Source organism: Equus asinus, chromosome 10 (assembly GCF_041296235.1).
Source record: "Equus asinus isolate D_3611 breed Donkey chromosome 10, EquAss-T2T_v2, whole genome shotgun sequence".
Classification (NCBI taxonomy): domain Eukaryota; kingdom Metazoa; phylum Chordata; class Mammalia; order Perissodactyla; family Equidae; genus Equus; species Equus asinus.
In genome coordinates this window covers 19,542,871-19,562,500 of record NC_091799.1, presented here as the reverse complement: position 1 = coordinate 19,562,500, position 19,630 = coordinate 19,542,871, and the positions used below count along the sequence as shown (strand labels likewise).

The 19,630-nt window shown below is 37.1% G+C and overlaps 1 protein-coding gene across 4 annotated transcripts in view; it reads left to right on the top strand.

The window, feature by feature from the left end:
* The window catches only part of PBX3 (PBX homeobox 3), a 202,680-nt gene that overhangs the window by 150,425 nt on the left and 32,625 nt on the right, over nt 1-19,630 (top strand). For 2 of the 4 annotated variants that reach the window (XM_044778756.2, XM_044778755.2), the window contains exons 3-4: nt 2,465-2,706; nt 13,781-13,971. In XM_044778756.2, coding sequence (XP_044634691.1) covers nt 2,465-2,706; nt 13,781-13,971 — 433 coding nt within the window. Of the gene's footprint in view, nt 1-332; nt 477-2,464; nt 2,707-13,780; nt 13,972-19,630 lie in introns of all 4 variants that reach the window. The other 2 variants (XM_044778757.2, XM_070518745.1) reach the window with 2 other exon arrangements.

The following is a 19,630-nucleotide window of genomic DNA, read 5'->3' as shown; positions in this document are numbered from 1 at the left end:
TTTGATGCACATAATTCATAAAGTAAATGCAGAAGGATTGCATTAAAACATTTTTTCCTGTAGTTGAAGCAAACACTGAAGTGTTGATTTACTTATGATTTTAGAAGTAAGAGATATTATTCATCACAAGGGGAAAATGTTAGACCAGCTGAAAATACATACTTATTTTTATTTGTGTCTACTACTATTGAGTTTAAGGGGTTGCTTGTTATTGGTATGGTGGTGTTGGTTTATATACGTATTAGGTATGTATAAAAGTGGCATAGATGGCTAATTAGTTGTGTCTTTTGCATTTCTTCCTGATGAATTTCCTTCTTCTGTCTCCCTTATAGTCTGTCTGCTTCCTTGTGTATTAGTCATTGAGCATCTTCTCTTGTTTGCCACACTTGTGCAGGGAAGAGTAATAATTTTGACTATGGATGTTGATCTGCTATTAAAGAACCTCACCAAATGTCCATAGGAAAAGAGCGATATGTGTAAGTACAAGAGGAAAAGTAGAAACCTGGAGGAACCTTGAGGTAGATAAAAAACAGATTTCCAGGAGAGGCACCAGCATCTGTGTAAAAACAAAAAAGAAACAACAAACACAAAAATGTGAGCAAAAATTTAGTTTAAAAATGAGAATCTTAAGGAATTCCCAAACAAATAGTATAAAATGAAACAGAGCCCAAAGTGCAAGATAAGAGGTTGCTCAGTGGTCCTCGTTGCATGCGAAATGCACAGGAAACTCGGTAGATGGAACTACAAGCATGTCTACGTCATGAGATTTTAACATCTAACAAAGTGAATTAGAAGGAAAGAAAATCAAAGATGTTAAATTAAAATCCCAGTGTAACCAACATTTGCCAGTTCTAGAACAATATTGGGCAGTTTCCTGTAGATCTAGAAGAAATGACAGATACATGTTTGTCTGTCTTTAATTATCAGTGATGTGCTGATACTGATTTTATCTTAAGAGAGTTATCTAACTTTTTGCGTCCCTAAATGAATTTATTGTTTTAGTATATTATAGTTTTCAAACCTTACTTATTTACCTCTGAACAGGCAACAGATATAATTTTAAATTATTGTGAATTAGTTTTATTACCCAGTTGAAATTATTCTGAAGTATGCTTTTAAATGAAAGTGACAGCTTTAAAGTGTTTTGAGGGAGGATATTAAAGTTGTGCATTTGAGTTAAGACAACCAAGAGTTCTGTCATGCTGTGGGTGTAATTCAGGACGTCTAGGAATGAAATCTGTTCCTAAAAGAATTAATGGTAGTTTTAGGTTAGCATATAAAATCACAGAGCTGGTGCTCAGTTGAGTAGTTGGCAGCTTATAGATGTTACTGTCATGTAAGTTACACTAGACACAGAGTGTGCACCACTGTGGATAAACAACAACAGGCACAGACGCAAAAGGCAGAATCCAAATGTAGACATGCAAGTTGCCAACTTCCTTCCCGCCTCCCCAAAGATGCCTTGTAACTAGTGTGGGGAGCCTGCTTTTAAACAGATTTACAGAGGTTAATTGGGCTGGGATATTTTAGATTATGTTACATGTTAATGAAAATGCTGATTTTGAGCTGTCATGACTCCAGTGCTTTTTATACCATGATAATTATTTTAAAACTTCGTCTTCTGTGTTGTTGAAAACATCTTGGCAGAAAGCCTGTGTGACCTGATTAAACCTATGAATTGTCAGCTGTGATCTATAGTACTCAGATGAGGTTGCTGACTGGGCATCACTTAGGAAGTTGTTGATTTAAAAGCAAAATTAGATTGAGAGTACTGTACCCAGCACCATATTGCCATGTCGATGGTACATTTTTAATACTGTATTTAGTGTCCTGCTTTTATAGTTTGCTGGCAATTGCTTAACAAATTCATTTAATAATATATATTTTTAAAGCATAGCTAATTACCTCATAATGTATGCATTTCTCTTCTCCCCTGAAATTACATGATGGAAAAGCCCATCTAATTCTGTTTATTTTCTAATTTTTGGATATAGCTTATGAATTAATTATTCTATGGGATTTTAAATTCTGTTCTTCCAATTTTACAGAGAAGCAGAATAATCACCTTCTGATGGTTTTTAACATATCCTTAGACTTATTTTTTCCTTTCTCAAAATCTCAAATTTTTTACCCCCTTCCCGTTTTATGCTTAAATCGTCTAAATCTAGGAAGATTAGGTGTTAGAATATTCTGAGAAGCCACTGTTCCTTTTTTCTAAGGATCCAATGTGGGATAAATTGAAAGGGGATGATATTAGAAATTATAGGATGCATGTAAATATTATCTTGAAAAGAATTTTCATACTTACTTATGCTTATTGATAAAATGTGAACAATGAAATTCTCAGAGTGAATTGTAGTACACTGATGTTGTTTAATCATTTTCTCAAATAAACAAAATACTCACACTGTTTGTCCTGTTTCTCGCTTCTTCTCTCTCTGTTTCTCTCTCTCTTTCCTTGAAGGTCTCAGCATCAGAGGAGCCCAGGAGGAGGACCCTCCCGATCCCCAGCTAATGAGACTGGACAATATGCTTTTGGCAGAAGGGGTTTCAGGTCCTGAGAAAGGTGGGGGATCGGCGGCAGCAGCTGCAGCCGCGGCAGCCTCTGGAGGTTCTTCAGATAACTCTATTGAACACTCAGATTACAGAGCCAAATTGACCCAGATCAGACAAATCTATCACACAGAACTGGAGAAATATGAACAGGTCAGCAGCCGCCACTCTCATAGTCCTGCACAAACCCTCTATTGCTCTTCTATTAGACTGCGCTAACCAATTCTGAGGGCTGTGAGGGGTAGGTGTTAACACAAAGAGCAAAGTAAATAAGGTCAATGCAAAAATCCAAGTGAATTGTTGGATTCATGAAATGAAGTCCCTTTGAGATTTTGGAGGTGAAGCTAAACCTATTTTATCCCATCTGCCTGTTTTAGTTTTATTCATTCCTCACATTCACGTGCCCTTACTACCACACCTGCAGCCATGCTTCCCCTTTAGCCTCACTGCTTGGTGCTCTTCACAGCTCTGTAAATTAACATTTGTGCACTGGCCTTGTTCATAAGCCCTAACAACTTTTCAAGGGAAACATTGTGTAGTGGGCTCTTCCTCGTATGCTGTGAGCTCCAGAATCCTCCTAGGAATTAATTCTTATGGATTGTGCCAGACTATAGGGGAGGGAGCTAACTTCACAAAGTAAGCAGGTTCTGACCTGTCTCTCTGAGGAGGAGACCTCCCAGGATAATTATAGGTACCCTGGGACAGGGAATAGTACTCGTGTGCTAAGTTGTTGATTAGAAAGAGAACATGGATTAGAAATGCTATTTTCAGCAATTATATTAACCATATTCATTGAATCTAAGATATCTTTGATTTTAAGCTGTTACCATTGTTTTATGTATCACGAAGAAAAAATTAACACTGCTTAATTTAACTATAACATGCCATTGATTGTAAAATGCTTCCAAACATCAGATATGTTTAAAATGTGGGAAAAAATTAGTAAGTCTTAGATTCAATGAAATAAGGTAAAATGGTGGTTCATTTTAAATATATTTTAGCTGTTATTTTAAGCCTAAAAACCTGCTTAGTTTGAGGAATTCTCACTGGAAGTTAATAAAAAAATAATATTATACAAATGTTTAAATGTACCCAAAAATAAAGAGAATATTATTAAGTTGAATCCTATGAAATGTGAAGTTTTTAGGCCAAAAATAGTTGTGTATTGGCAGTTTTATAGAGTTCAATCTAAAATAAGGAACCCCCCCCAGATACCCATTACCCAGAGAAATAATTATCAACATTTTATCAATCTTATTTTGTCTACCCACTCCCCTGCCTTGCTTTTTTTTTTGGTGGAATATTTTAAATCAAGTCTTAGGCATCATATCATTTCACCCATAAATACTTCACTATGTAGTAAGGTACTTCTTAAAGTCCAAACACCGTAGTGTGATGTGGGAGTCCTAGTCAGGTTTAATACTAATTTTTCTTCTAAGTCCCCTGTATAGTGTCAGTTGTGTATGTTACTTTTTCATTGCTTTCTCTAATATTCTGGATATGGTGGTGTTAAGCAAGTACTGGATTCTGTCCCAGAGGTGAGTGTGTTTTGAGGGAGGGTAGAAAGATTTATATAGCTTTGTGTTAAAATACAATATAAATTAATATTATAAGATGTTGTCTTTTTTCCTGAATACGACTTTCTGGGTTCTCAAACTGTATCTCTAGTCTCATTTGTAGGAATAATTTTTGATGGAAGATGTGCAAATGAGAATTTTAGAAAAATTATCTTGTGTATGTATGTAGAAAAAATGGAGCTTCTGATTTGACATGTGAATAATTGAGAGTAAACAAAATAAGTCATGGTTGAAAAGGTTGCCCTGAGCATAAACAGTAGAAAATGGTTCTAATTTGTGGTATAATTCTAATTGCATAACTTTATGTTAAATACATCTATACATACTTACTAAATAAATACCACCAGTCACTTTGCATGGAAAGGTTTGTATTATTAGGGGTCAAATGACCTGAATCCTTTAGCTGAGGAATTCAGGTGATTCCTTAGTGTCTCCTGCCATGTTTCTTCACACTGGCATCCCTATTTTCTCCCGATAGCCCTATTAGAAGTTGGGTGAAGCTGGCATCAGAGTCACCAGGTTTTTTTGTTTTTGTTTTTGTTTTTGTTTTTGCTTTAAAAATAAACACGTACACACAAGTTCTCCATAAACTAATCTATAATATGTATTTTTGCATTAAATATAAAATTGGGAAATGAGTTTTAAAATGTAAATATGAATCTTATTTCTAGATATATTAGTAGCCTAATAAAAATCGTTTATATTCCTTTCTCATTTTTGCTAACACTTTCGGAAGGAAAAATGTAGATATATAAAATTGATGGAGTATTATGGACAAATAAATAGATGGGATATAATGACTACTTGGCTATTTCAACAGAATTTTAGTTTACACATTTTCTTCTGTAGGTTCTGAATTGTTTTAGAAATAACATAGCAGCATTTAATTCTCCTGAGTTGTCTTTGGGGCTGGCTTTTGTAGCTCTTCTGTCTGTAGTTCCTAAGTTATTAGGATCTGGGAGTTTTGACATAAGATAGTCAACTTTTCTTTTCAAGTCTTTGGGATACAAGGGCTTTATCTGGGATAGACCTTTCAGGGGTATGCTTTCAAGTTACTAGAGGGGCTAAGCAGAATTAAGGGAGATGAAGGGGGTGGCATTTCTAAAATAGATAGTATTATAATTTCCATTTTACAGATGAGAAAATGAGACTCAAGTGATTTGTCCAATGTCACACATCTGGTTAGTGTCAGAATCAGGCATTGAAATCAGTTTCTGACAGTATGCCTTTCTTTTCCATTGATAAAAGCTATGCTGCTACTGGGGCTGGCCCGGTGGTACAGCGGTTAAGTTCACACATTCTGCTTTGGCGGCCCGGGGTTCGCCGATTCGGATCCTGGATGTGGACATGGCACCACTTGGTAAGCCATGCTGTGGCAGGCATCTCATGTATAAAGTAGAGGAAGATGGGCACGGATGTTAGCTCAGGGCCAGTCTTCCTCAGCAAAAAGAGGAGGATTGGCAGCAGATGTTAGCTCAGGGCTAATCTTCCTCAAAAAAAAAAAAAAAATTATGCAGCTACTTATGTAGAATTGGAAAATAATTCAGGTGTTTTCCACTTTTCTCTGATTTGCCCATGTTGGATTGCGTTTGGAACGGGACCAGAGTAGAGATGGAAAGAACTATTTTAATCACTTTCCAGAAATTATATTTTTCCTCCTAAAAGTGAACATGAGTACTCTGAGTGACAGCAAATGCTTGTTAGTAAATAGAAAGAACATATACGTTAAGGCAGAAGCATCATCAGAAAATTGTGTTGTCTTTTACTAAAAGAAATAAACTACATTGGAATCTTAGAGCTATTCACTCTACTGTGTTTTGCAGTGAAGCAGTAATGAAAATATATCTGAAGCCTGTTTAGATTTAGGTTGCCATAAAATTAACAAACACCACCACTGCGGTAAATTAAAGTACCTTATAAACACAGCCACATTTACAAAGCTAAGCAGACGAGAGCTACAGTTTGAGCAAAATTGAATCCAAGCTGCAAGGCTCAGTTTTACGTGTGTGTTTTAGGAATGATACTGTCTTTAAAATCCTGGGGTGGTTTTCCTCCAGAAAATGTCCGTTGACCAAATGTGTCCATTACACAGGCTCAGATGTGTAATGATTTTTGATGATGACCATCTTAATTCACTTATAACACTTTTGAAATAGTGGGCATAGTGTATTAGAGTAAGGTTCTTTAATATTACTACCACCCGAAAGGAAACAGAACTATTTTACTTTTCTCTTTTTGATCCTGACACCCAACAGGAATATGATAATTTTCCAAAGCTTGTACCAACTGTATTGTAATATTTTGTCTTGGGTACATTGCCTCCCCCTTTAGTGGGGAGAAAAATCTGGTTGTTTCTTTGTCTTCTTGTTGATCAGCTGTAAGTTTTGGAAAATGCTTTTACTGTACCTTCCAAATATGCTCTTATGATTAAAGGCCCCACTAATAGAATAGGTGAATTCCTAACGAACTTGAGCCAAGAGTCCTGGGAAGCCTGTTTTTAAGAATTAAAGGCCTTCTTGGTTCTTCCCCATCTCTGCCAAAGGGAAATGGGCACATTGGTTTTAGCAAATGAAATTTGACTTAGACATTTGTTCTCAGCTAAAAAGGAAAAGATATATCATGCCCTGTGCAGCTCTCCCACTTTGCTTATGCCAGAAGAAATGCTTGTACACAGGCAATTCACTTCATAATTTACAACTGCTATAATAGAGATGACATATTGAAAGCTATCTACTATAATTATATTGAAATACATTTTTGCTGAAGGCAAAAGTGCTACAAGGGTCCCAACCCTCCTTAGGCATCTGGAAACCTGCTTTCTGGGTTCACAGATGCCTTTTGAATTCACCTAAAATCAGGTAAAGCACTGGAGCCCAGCATGTACATGAAATGTGCTCAAGACCAATCAGGTAACGTTTAGCTGCCAGAGGACTTGCAGACAACAGGGGGTTGTCGGGGGAATGGAGAGTGAGTGTGGAACCTAAACCTTTGGAAAGGCATGGCCTTGTGATTTTTGAAGATCTCAACGTTATGTGCTTACATTTGCTGGCAAAATCTCCTTTGCTTGTAAAGGAATTTTATTTTTATCAGGTTAAAAAATGCCGATGTTTTTACGTTAGAGGTTTTGTACCCCACCAACTCTTAATCCCATTTTGCTATTTCTTCTTAACAGTTAAGCAGGAAAGACAAAAGGGTGCTTCTTGATGTAAACTTTATGTTTTGTTTTCCCAGGCGAGGCTTTGCCATTTATTTCTCCAAGGGAAGGGTTTTGCTTCTTGTCAGCCTTCATGCTGGGTATTTTCCTTGGCTAGAAGGAGTGTTTGAGCGTTCCCCATTTTTCCTCCAAGTTTCTAGTTTATTGGCTCTATGTACCAAATGTCTCTTTGACCACAAACTTGATTAATAAAATGAATTATTTTATATTTGAATACTGTTTTTTCAACGTCTTAGAAAGCAGTGTTTGTATTTATTCAGGCAATGGGAAAGCAGAACTGTGTTAGGGAATCAGAGTAGGGACTTGCTTGCGGAATAACACACACAGAAATAGGAATTACATAAAATTTTCATTTTTATTGTCAATAATAACTGCCATTTATTAAGTATTATGTTCTAGACTCTGTGCAAGGAACTTAACGTATATCATATGATGTAGTCCTTCCAAACCCTCATGAGTTCGGTCCCTAAACTATGTAATCTTTGTGGCTATTCCTTAGGCATATTGGTCTCATTTGAACTGGCTTAGAAAGAATCTGTAATGTTGACTTTTTTCCTAAAACAAGAAGAATTTGTTGATTTAATAATCATTCCATAACTACAAAATCTATAGTATTGGACTAGAGTTACTTGCAAGGTTATAAAGACATCTAGAAAAATGGGGACACACAAATTGAGAGGCATCAACTTTTAATAGAGATTTATTCTTTCTTTGAAAAGTGGATTTTAGAATGGAGGGTATTATGATCTATCGTCTACAGTCAGCTTCTCTAGATGGTTACAAAAGATCAATTCAGTTTTTAGATCTGATCACTGAACCATTATAAAACTTCCTCTAACATCAGTGCTTGCTCACTGTCTGATTTTACATTTTCACACTCAGTGATGTGAACTTACAGGCAAGAAAGGGGTTGAATCTTGAATTCACAACTCAAAAAAGCACCACCATAAAATAAACAAAACCCTGACAATTTTAATTTTCAGTGTTAACCACATATGTATGTATATTGAGGAGACAGTTTTACTACCCAACAAATGTCATAAAAAATGTTATCTAAAATTCAAATATTTCAAATCCTCAATTATTTCTTGGTTTGGATTTTTAAGGAGAAAGGAACAAATGGCAAAGAGAAAGGCTCATAATAAGAATTGATTGAAGATGCTTTTATCAGACAAAGACTTCTATGCTTTATGCTCACTTCACTATGTTATTTGCAATCTGTGTTTTAAAACACAAACAAAAATGCATCCTAGGGGCTGGCCCCATTGCCTAGTGGTTAAGTTTGGCACCCTCTACTTCAACAGCCCAGGTTTGGTCCCCAGACACAGACCTACACGGTTCGTCACTGGCCATGCTATGGCAGTGACCCACATACAAAATATAGAAAGATTGGCACAGGTGTTAGCTCAGGGTGAATCTTCCTCATTGGAAAAAAAAAAAATGTGTCCTAGTAATTTTCAACAGCTGGTTTAAAAGAAAAAGAGATTTCTGCCATTACTGTAAATCAGAAAATTGAAGGAATAAAAGCTCTCATTTCCTAAATATTCCAGTTAACCAAGGTGTTTCTTCATTTGTATTGTGGACATTGACCAGAAAATTCTTAACTGACAGTTTCACTTGGAAAAATAATAAGGCAATGAAAAATTTTTCCATTGCCTATTTTAATAATGTAGTCTTGTAGGTACGATGGAGGATATGATAAATGTTTGAAGTGAGCATCCCACCTTATGAATGGCATCGATGCTAGTTTGTGGTTGGGTGACCCTTCAAAACAACTCTGCAATCATTTGATCATTCTTACTGCATTTATATGTTTAAAATTTGTATACCTTTTAAGGAATAGGAGATGAGGCAGTACTGTGCTCTGCTCTGAAACTGGTACAGATGATGCTATAAATGAGGCTGTAATTTACTTTCAGTGGTATAAAGGAAAAAAAATTACTTTGCCTAAAGTGTATGCATCTTTCTTAAGGGTGTACCCAGATTTTAATTATCTAAATGTAAATACTTAACGAATTTTACTTAGAGTAATGAGCTAAAGTGCACACTACATAAATGAGATGTTCTAATTAATCATGTATGAACTACTGGTTTAAAGAAAAGCTATGTGAATTCTGTGAATGTTGGGCTATTGCCAAATTGCTAATCAGCATTTGCATTCATAGATGACTTCACTTAATAAGTTGTGAGACATTCAGCAAATGTTTTAGGAAATTATGAGTTTTTAGAAGCAGAAACTTTTTGCTTTTAACCCTTTTTTTTCACATGAGCCTTTGGCTGCTTCTTAGAAACCATAGGTAAACTTTCATTCTGGAGAGATTAAAATACAGCCAGAAAAAAACTAAGAGAACTAGCATCTCAGGTATCATTCACCCTGGAGTCTTGAATTATTTATCAAGACATATGCCCTGTCATAGATATATGTTACCATAATGTATGAGCTGGGTTTGTAGGAATTAGCATTGTTATATGTGCAAATTAGAAACGCTTCCATACTCCAGTACAACGGTTTTCAAACTTTTTGGTCTTAGGACTTAGACTCTTAAAAATTGTTGGCGACCTCCTAAGAGCCTTTGTTTGGTGGGTTATATCTATTAATATTTATTGTAATAGAAATTAAAACTGAGAAAAATTAAAAGAATTTATTAATTAATTTTAAAATAACAATAGTAAATCATTATATGTTAATTTAACTAATACTTCTTTAAAAACCTGTATTTTCAAAAAAACCTTATTTAGTGAGAAGAATGGCACTGTTTTTACATTTTTGCAAATCTCTTTAATGTTGGGCTTAATGGAAGTCACCTGGATTCTCGTGTGTGCCTCTGCAGTCAGTCTGTTATGTAGTTGAAGTATATAAAGAACATCTGGTCTCACACAAATATGTCATTGGAAAAGGAAGGAGTATATTAATAGCCTTTTCAGATCATTGTGGATATTATTCTTTGAGATTACACCAAAACTTGACAAGTTGTAGTTTCTTACAGGTTAGTTATAATATGGAGTCTGAAATCGCATCAGTTAGCTTTTTGTACTCTGTTCCTTTAAAATTCATTGGTCTAGTTTGCACTTTGAGTGGATCTTCTACCTATGCATGTTTTTGTAACATCATGCATTGATCATTTGGAAAATATGGTTCACTGGGTTATGTATATCTTCCAATGTTGACACATTTCATTATATAATATCAAAATATCATATTTATTAATATCAACACCTAACTAATCAGAAAGTCTACTGGTAGACTGTCAAGCTCATGGTGGTGAATGCAAGTTTTCCAAAATTATAATTTTCACTTGAAAACTCAAATTTCATCACTGGCGTAACTATTGTCAACTGTTTTCCTTGACATGACAGGCTCACTTGATTCATTTTTGAGAAAACATCTGCCAGATACCCAAACCCAAGTCTGAATAATCGTAATTTGTCAATTTTGCTTTCAAATAAAAATGATATTACGTGAAAAAGCAGCGTTGGCCTACAACTTAATCACAGAGGTGCTTTCTCTGGAGGCAACCCTCTTTCCACGTGCAGAAGTGCTCTTTGGGTGCTTCTCATTTTGTCACACGGAATATTAAAAACTTAATCAAAGGTTGAGATGTAATAAAATGAATAATTGCTCTTGCTTTATGAAGAACATCCCTAAGTGAAACTGTCTTTTTTGGTGTGTGTGTGTGTGTGTGTGTGTGTGTGTGTGTGTGAATGGGTAGTGGTGAAGAACAAAAAAAGAAACATAAGGATTACTTAGTGTACTGTTTGCAAAAGAGTTTTTCTAACTAGCACATCGGTCCCCAAGCTGCTGTAAAAGCGTGCTGTCCGATACAGTTCCCACAAGTCACATGTAGCTGTTGAGCGCCTGAAAGCTGAAGTGCTGGACTTTCAGCTAGTCGGAATTGAGATATGCTGTAAATGTAAAATACATGCTGGATTTCAAAGTGCATAAAAGAAGAATGTAACATACCTCATTAACACTTTTCTAAAAATATTATGTGTTGAAATGTTAATTTTTTTACATATTGGGTTAAATAAAACATTGTTAAAATTAATTTCACCTAATTCTTTTTATCTTTTTAATGTGGCTACTAGAGAATTTAAAAAATTTCACATGTGGATCACAATATATTTCTTTTGGACAGCATTGCTCTAGAGAAAAGAGGTTTTATGACCAAGTTTATTTGGGAAAAGTTGGATACACCATTCTCCCTGAAGATTTATTATGCATATTGACATATTAGAAGTACTGAGGAGTCTTACAAAAAAAAAAAAACCTTTAAAAATTTTGGTTAACTCAGCATTTCCCAGACATACTGTATTAACATTCCCTGGAACTTAGCTATAGAAGTGTAGAACTTTCAGATCTCAGTTTGGGAAAACAATTCTCTTTTACTTTATTTTATTGATTAGAAAACAGGACTAGAGTTTACAAATTAAATAATTTTGAAATTATGTGAACATCTGTCTCTTCAGGGAAAGTGCAAGAAAAAAATATATTTCTTGGCAGGGTGACCACTTATTTTCAGCTTGGCACAAGATAGTTTAAGTTGGTAATATAGTGGGGAAAATCTTAAATTTACTTTTCTTTATTTTGGCTTCCTTCAAGATAAAGAACTTCTGCTTTTAGATCTGCAAATTTCCTTAGTGTTTTACTGTGTAATCACCTAGGACAATAATTCCTAGCCTTTTTTAGTTTTTGACTGGCTAAGAATCTGGAAAGAAAACAAACAAAAACTCCGGATTGTCCTCTCAGGAAATACACACGTGCACACAACTTGTAGAAGGAGTCATAGACATTCTGAACCTGTCCATGGACTGCAGGTTAAGAATTCTTCACTTAAAGTTCAGGGATAATATATTTACAGATATTAATCAACATTGCTCTTGAATTGTAATACAAAGGCACACCAATCAATAGATGTTTATTGGATGCCTACTGTGTTATATTGCACAATTTTATACTCTGAAGAATTTCATAAGTATAACATAGGGTTGCTACTCACAAGGAATTTTAAATTTCTCAAGACTTAAAACATATTAAAAAAACTTTGGTAAACAAAACTCATTTTACCTCACCTTAGAAATATTTATAGAAAAGCTCCATAAAAGCTTAAAGTAACTGAAACACCCAGTGTACTTGAAAGGTTAGTCCTCTAATGAGCAGTTAGAAAAACCATCATGTGCTATGTGTGAGCAATGTTCAGGATATCTTTAGGGAAGTGGACGTTATTATAGCTTCAAAATATGTCTTGCCGTGATCAATGATTGTTCTGTCTGCTCACCCTACCAGGGGCATTCATGCAGTAAGACGCAGAATCTCCTGTCTTGCTTTTTTAACGAAAATGCCAGAACACGTTCTTTTTATTCAGGGGTATAGACTGATGCTTTATTTACCAAAGCAGTGCTAGATTTCAGTGTAGGCCCTGTTACATGGTTTTGTAGATCTAAACGAAGATAGGTGAACTGAAAGGCAGGGCCTGAGGACTGTGAACTAAAAAGTTTGAGACCCAAATCTGTTCCTTATTTTCCTGCTGCCCTTCCTCTAAAGAGTCAAGCTACTTTCCCCGTCTTCCATATATGGCTCATATCCACAAATAGGGCCCACACTGCAGCTAAATTATACTAGGACATTGGCATGCTTGGTATCCAGGGCCCTTCTCATGCTAACGCAAACCTGAATCCCCTCTTCTCCTCTACATATTCTCTCTATTCCTCCGAACTTGCTACATACCACTATTTCCAGGGTTTTTCTTGTGCCTGGAATTCCTCCTGACTTCTATCTTTATCCACCTTTCAAAAATCCTACCTATTCTTTAGAGCCCAAATGTCGCTTCTGCCATAAAGCCTCATGTCATCTCTGCCTCCAGATGAGACTACTCCCTCCTCTAACTTAGGAAGCACTTATTCATATTTTCCTGTGACACTTTGCACAGACTGCCCTGTTTGAGAATTTGTTTTTTATATATTTTATCGCACTGAAGCCCAGGTCCACATCTTGCTCATTTCTGTGTCCCTTAATAGCACTTGGAAGACTTTGAACTTCATAGTCCTTCAGTAAACATTTGTTGAATAAATGTAAAACCCCAGGGAAGATAGGAGGTGCTTCGTATTAACAAATAACATATACTTACGTAGAGGAGTTGGAAGAGAGCATCGTCCAATAGGAAAACCTCCTTTTGGAACCCGGACAAGGGTGGGTGGGAAGGGCAGTTGAGTGCTATGTCTCCCTTGCATGTCTGGCCATTCCTAGTTTCAGAATTCTTGCTGCCCCATCTAACTACCACTGCCATTTCACAAGTGTCTTAGTTTTCATTTTACCCTACCCACTGCAGAATGCCATTGGCAATTGCAAATGCGATGGAAATTCAGATGAGTTAATGTCTGGGTGTGATAATATAAAATACTAGATTCCTAAGGAGTGATTTTTTTTCCCCCCTTACAGGCATGTAATGAATTCACCACACATGTGATGAACCTTCTCCGAGAACAGAGTAGAACACGTCCCATTTCCCCAAAAGAGATTGAAAGAATGGTGGGCATCATCCATCGAAAATTTAGTTCCATTCAGATGCAGCTCAAACAAAGCACTTGTGAAGCAGTTATGATTTTAAGATCAAGGTTCCTTGATGCCAGGTATGTGAGGCCACAAATCTATTACATGGCTTTTTTTGTTTTTCCTTTTTCACTCCTTGTATATTATTTTCTGTAAAACTGGCCAGTTGGTCTTAGATTCTTTTATAATTTGGCTACAAGAGCCCTTCTCTACACTTAGCAGGTGATCCACCTCGAGGTGCCTGTGCTGTCAAGCCTCTTCTTGTCTGGTAGTGCTAGTGCTGTTAGCTGCCGATTGGTGATTCAGGAAATGGATTAGTGCTGCTACTAATGACTTAGGAATATGTAGCCTTTCGATTCTGATGCCAAAAAGTATTTTTAAGGATAACTTTATTTATAAAGATAACTTTCAGTATGTAACTCTGTTTTAGCAAAGGTTTGTTTTCTAGGAATTTCTTGATGTTTCATTGCTTGTGCACATTATAAGGAAATACTTAGAGATACTCCTAAAAAGGAAGTGGTATTTTAGTTAAAAGCAGTTACCGCAAAACCCCCAAACTCTGTTTTTCCAAGAAAGCTTATCAGTTTCTCCCGTAAGGATGAAAATTTCCCTTTTATCTGAAGCTTTCACCAAGTTTCATAGGAATTGAGTAATAAATTGCACATGGTGTGTTTGACCTATTGGGTGACATAACAGAAGAATTGCCAAGTTGCCCCTCTATGCTGCATCTGCAGGCGTGCCTCTTGGGCATCGCTAAAGCTTGTGATCAATCTTCAGCTTTGGAAAGGAGTTTCTATTTTGTTTTGCTTTCTCTCCCTTGGAACCTGACAGAAGTGATCATCACCATCCAAATTTTATAATATAGGAGAAAATAACTAAGGTAGCTTCTCAACTGGAAAACAAGGTGTGTGGAATAGTCATCATGCCAGAGCTCTTCTTAGAGCCAAATAAGGAAACATAAGCCACCTAATTGTACTCCCATCCTCCTTGTTAAGCAAAGCCTTGGATCACCTTTGGTTCCTTCCTCCTCCACACCAAATTAGTCACTAGAACTCGCCAGTGCTTCATTTTCAACATGTCTCTTGCTCTCCATTCTTACTCGCACTGCTCAGTTCATGTTCATCCTTTTGTACCTGGACTAGCATAGTACCCTCCTACTAGTCTCCCCGTCTCCAGTCTTACTCCCCTCCCTCCCATCCTCCATATCCCTTTTCTGTTTCTTTAGCATCACTATGATACCCTAATTGCTTTGCTTAAAAACTGCAGTAGCTTTTCAGTGCTGCGTAAGTCACATCAACACACCTTAACCTGGCATTTAAGCTTTAAATGACCGGCCCTTGTCTTCATTACGTTTTTGTTGTTAAGATTTCTTTTTAAACTTTATTCTTTGCTATTTAAAAAATACCAAGCTCACTATAGAAAATTTGGAAAATATATAGAATAGAAGGACAAGAGATAAAAGACAACCACATTTTTACTACCTAAAGAAAAAGGAGCCACTGTAAATATTTTAGTACCTTTCCTTCAGGTTTGGGGACTCTCTTTTTTTTTCTTTTTAATATGCTTGTGGTGGTACAATATGCATAATTTGCTTTGCTTTTTAAAAAATTTACCTGAATAAGTAAACATCTTTCATATAGTGTAAGCTCTAATTTTAAATAATATTTTAATGATTGAAGTCTACCAAATGGATATATGATAAATAATTTACTTAACCATTCCTCATTTTTGAGCATTTAAGTTGTCCCTAGTAATTTCCGTTATAACTTCTTCCTTCCTCCCACAAATATTTATTTGTGCTGAGAATATAAAGGTAAACAAGATAGGTTCACATACTTGCCCCAATTGAGTTTACGTTCTACTTGGGGAAACAGACAATAAGCAAGTAAACAAATATGCTATAGTATTCTACTCATTAATGTAATGAAATGTAGTAGGATGATAACTGCTATGGAGAAAAATAAAGCAATTTGAGGGGATAGAAAATGATGGAGAGAGGGTACTATTTTAGACAGATTTCTCCTGAAACTGCTGTTTCAAGAGAAAATGGAAATCTTTATGCATTGAACCTTTTTGATCTTTAGGATTATTTCCTAAGGATTAAGTCTCACAAATGGAATTATTAGATCAAAGTCTGAACATTTTTAGTGCTGCTATTATATTACTAAATTGTTCTTTCCTGCGTTTAATCCAAAATGAAATACCTCTTATCTGTTTCCTCGGACTGCAATTCTTTCTTTTCCTCTGCCTCACCACTTCTTCTATCACCAGCCCCACTCCTCACCCCCACCCCCCCACAGCAAATCTTGTTCTCCCAGTCTTTTCCCCAGCTTGGTCACCAATAATGAGTTGTCGTCTGTGAGCGTGTCCAGCACAGAGCTTGCAATGGAACCAGTGCTCACGTGTGTTGATTTGGTGAGACCTTGTTCATGCCTCCAGGGCAGCCTGTGCTCCCTTTCCAGAAGCCCCCTTTAGTCACTCCACTGGACTGACTGGTCTTTGCCTGCTCTTGAACCCCGAGACTATGTTTATACAATTCTTCAGACCAAACTTCATTCAGACTGCCTCTGTTGCAGCTTTTCAAGAACGTTTCTTCACGTCCCTAGTAAGTCACATGGTCACTGAAAGCAACAGCCAAGTCTCACATGTTTACATTCCCTGTGATTCCAGCAAGTGTCTTATACATGATAGGCTGCAAAAAATAATTTGACTATCCAGGTGAATGAGTATTTCGACTTAATACTTTTAGGAGGTAGCATCAGAAATCAAAAAACAGGGCTGGCCCCATGGCCGAGTGGTTAAGTTCGCGTGTCTGCTTCGGCGGCCCAGGGTTTCACTGGTTCGGATCCTGGGTGCAAACATGGCACTGCTCATCAGGTCATGCTGAGGTGGCATCCCACATGCCACAGCTAGAAGCACCTACAACTAAAATACACAACTATGTACCGGGGGGCTTTGGGGAGAAAAAGGAAAAATAAAACCTTAAAAAAAAAAAGCAGAAAACATTTTAAATTGTTTTTCAACTTTGACCATTTTAATAAATATTATGTGACAAAGATATTTAAAAGTACTTTCTTCAGAAAGGAATCCTTCCTAATCCAACTGCTATCCTTATTTCTGCTGATACTTGCCCTTTCTTGTCAACATGCGTGCTTTTTTACGTAACTGCATTCATAATGTATACCTCTAAATGATTTATTTTTCTTCCGAGGAGAGAAAGTATGTTAACAAGCCAGAGTGAGCAGAGTCAGAACGAGAAGGTGGCGGAGCTTAGAGCAGAGTCCCTTCTCCCACATGGGTTGCTGTTAGTGATGTTGTGATGCTGATGGCATGCAGCCCCGGGACCATTGCACCATTGCACCACTGCACACTGGCCTCGGGCACAGCCATTTAGAGTGCCGTGAACCCTGGAGGGGAATGAAACTTAGGGGAAATGCTTAATGAGCATATTCTACAGAATGTTTTCTAAAAAATAAATAAAGTATAAGACCAAGTTCTCTCTTACGCCTTCGAGTGAATGCAAATACTGAGCTCTGGTTCTGTTCTTTTTTTTTTTTTTTCTTAAAGATTTTATTTTTTCCTTTTTCTCCCCAAAGCCCCCCCGGTACATAGTTGTGTATTCTTCGTTGTGGGTTCTTCTAGTTGTGGCATGTGGGACGCTGCCTCAGCGTGGTCTGATGAGCAGTGCCATGTCCGCGCCCAGGATTCGAACTAACGAAACACCGGGCCGCCTACAGCGGAGCGCGCGAACTTAACCACTCGGCCACGGGGCCAGCCCCTCTGGTTCTGTTCTTGCAGTGCCTCTTAGCAAGCCCTCTGCACTGAGAAGGCAAGGTTTTTCTGCTCTAGGCAAACACGCTCAGAGAGATGATTCCCTTGCTCACTCCAGCTTTTTGTAAGCCCATACTCACATTTCCTTGGTAATTGGACAGGCTGAAACCTGTACTAGTGCAAAACATTTAAGAATAAAGTTGTGTAGGCCTCTCTGCTCTTTCAGGAGAAGTGCTATAGTCTGGACACAGCCAGAATGTCTGGGGTGAGGCGTTCTGTTCTGCCCATAAATTTGTTCTCTGATGTTTTTCGATATTTGCTAAAATTACTCCTAGACAAAGTCGATGAATGAGCCAAACTTATCTTTGCTTCCCAGATAGGTTTATGCTCATCTTTGCTTTCATAAGTCCTCATTTCCCAAAGAAATGCCCTTCTGTCATCTACTCTAGTCTGCTGCTGGACTCCATCTTTTAGACCGAAAGTCACAAACTCACATGCTTACATGTAATGGAAGTGAGTAGAGTGGCTGAATGAGGGGCAGTGAGAATTAGAGCAGATGGGTGTGTATCTGAGGGGACAGCCATCACTCAGCTTTAGCCTGCGTGTGGCTGCCTTCTAAAAATACAGACCTGATGTGGTTTATCTTCCAATTTTTCATAAGAAGTCAGAAACCTAGGTTTTCATGAGCAGGTCAGTATTATATGGTCTCAACAAACATTATCTGTAGGCCAGGTAATTATCTATAGGTTCGACAGTTTCAGTATCTATTCTAGACCTTTTCCACCCCACTCACCCACCTAGCTACTCATCAGAGCATGCCTCTTCAAAGTGCCCCCAGGTCAGAGCTTTGTTTTTCTTTTCAAGCAGTGCATGACTCCTGCAAACCTGCAAATTGCATGTATTTCTCTTTCTTTCCTTTCCTTTCTTCCCTCAGCACCTCCCCCATCCAATTCGTCATCAAATTCTGTTGCTTTTAGTCCCTAAATAGATCTTGACTCTCTTCTTCATCCCTCAGGAAACAATAGTTTAACCTTCCAAAAAATTATTGAAATTAAGAAATTTCGGGACTCAACCTGAGATGTTTTGATCAGACCTAGATTTCTTGCTCCCTTGACTCTCCCTTAATATTGAGACATAGAGCACATACTTAACCTGCCATGTTAGTGACATCATTTTAACTAGAAGAATCTCATAGGGTATACACATTTACAACTGCCTACTGACTCTGTCTTTCCTGAATGTAGGATATCACAATTGAGAAGACGATTAAGATTGTTTGGAAGACAGTATTAAGAGAATTATTTTGGGAAAGTGTTTTCCAGTTACTGGGGGATCTAATTTAAAGTGAAATCTGACAAATGCTAATTTATAGGTGGAATTCTTTAAAATCTGAATAACAAAACCCAAATATAAATGACATTTGTTGCTATTTGAAATAAATTGTTAATAAATACTTGATCTTCTGACAGTCTGCCACCCACCTTCCAATGAAAACAAAAATTTTTCCTCCCCTACTCTTTCCCTTGTGAGTAAATCATACCTCGGTCCAGACAGTTGCTTAAGCAGAAAAAAATCCGGAAATCCTGATGTATTTTTTCCTTACCTTCGTTCTGTCTTCTCCACACACTCCCTCCATTCACTCAGTGGTCATCCAGTCCTATTGCTATTACCTTTCAAATAGATCTTGAATCTTTTCGTTTCCGTTAATCTCACCCTATGCCGAGTCCCTGTCATCTCTCAATTTGACCATTGCAGTTGTCTCCTTAAATATCTCTGCATTTCCTTTCACGCTGTCTTCCAACTATTCTCAGCAGTCAGAACGATCTTTTTAAAAGATAAAAGTTAAAGCCTTTGATAGCTTCTTATTGCACTTAAAATAAAATCCAAAAATTCTTATGGGGCCCATGAACCCTGTGTAATCTGGCCTCTTCCCGTGCTTCTAGACTCATCTCACACATTCCCTGGGCT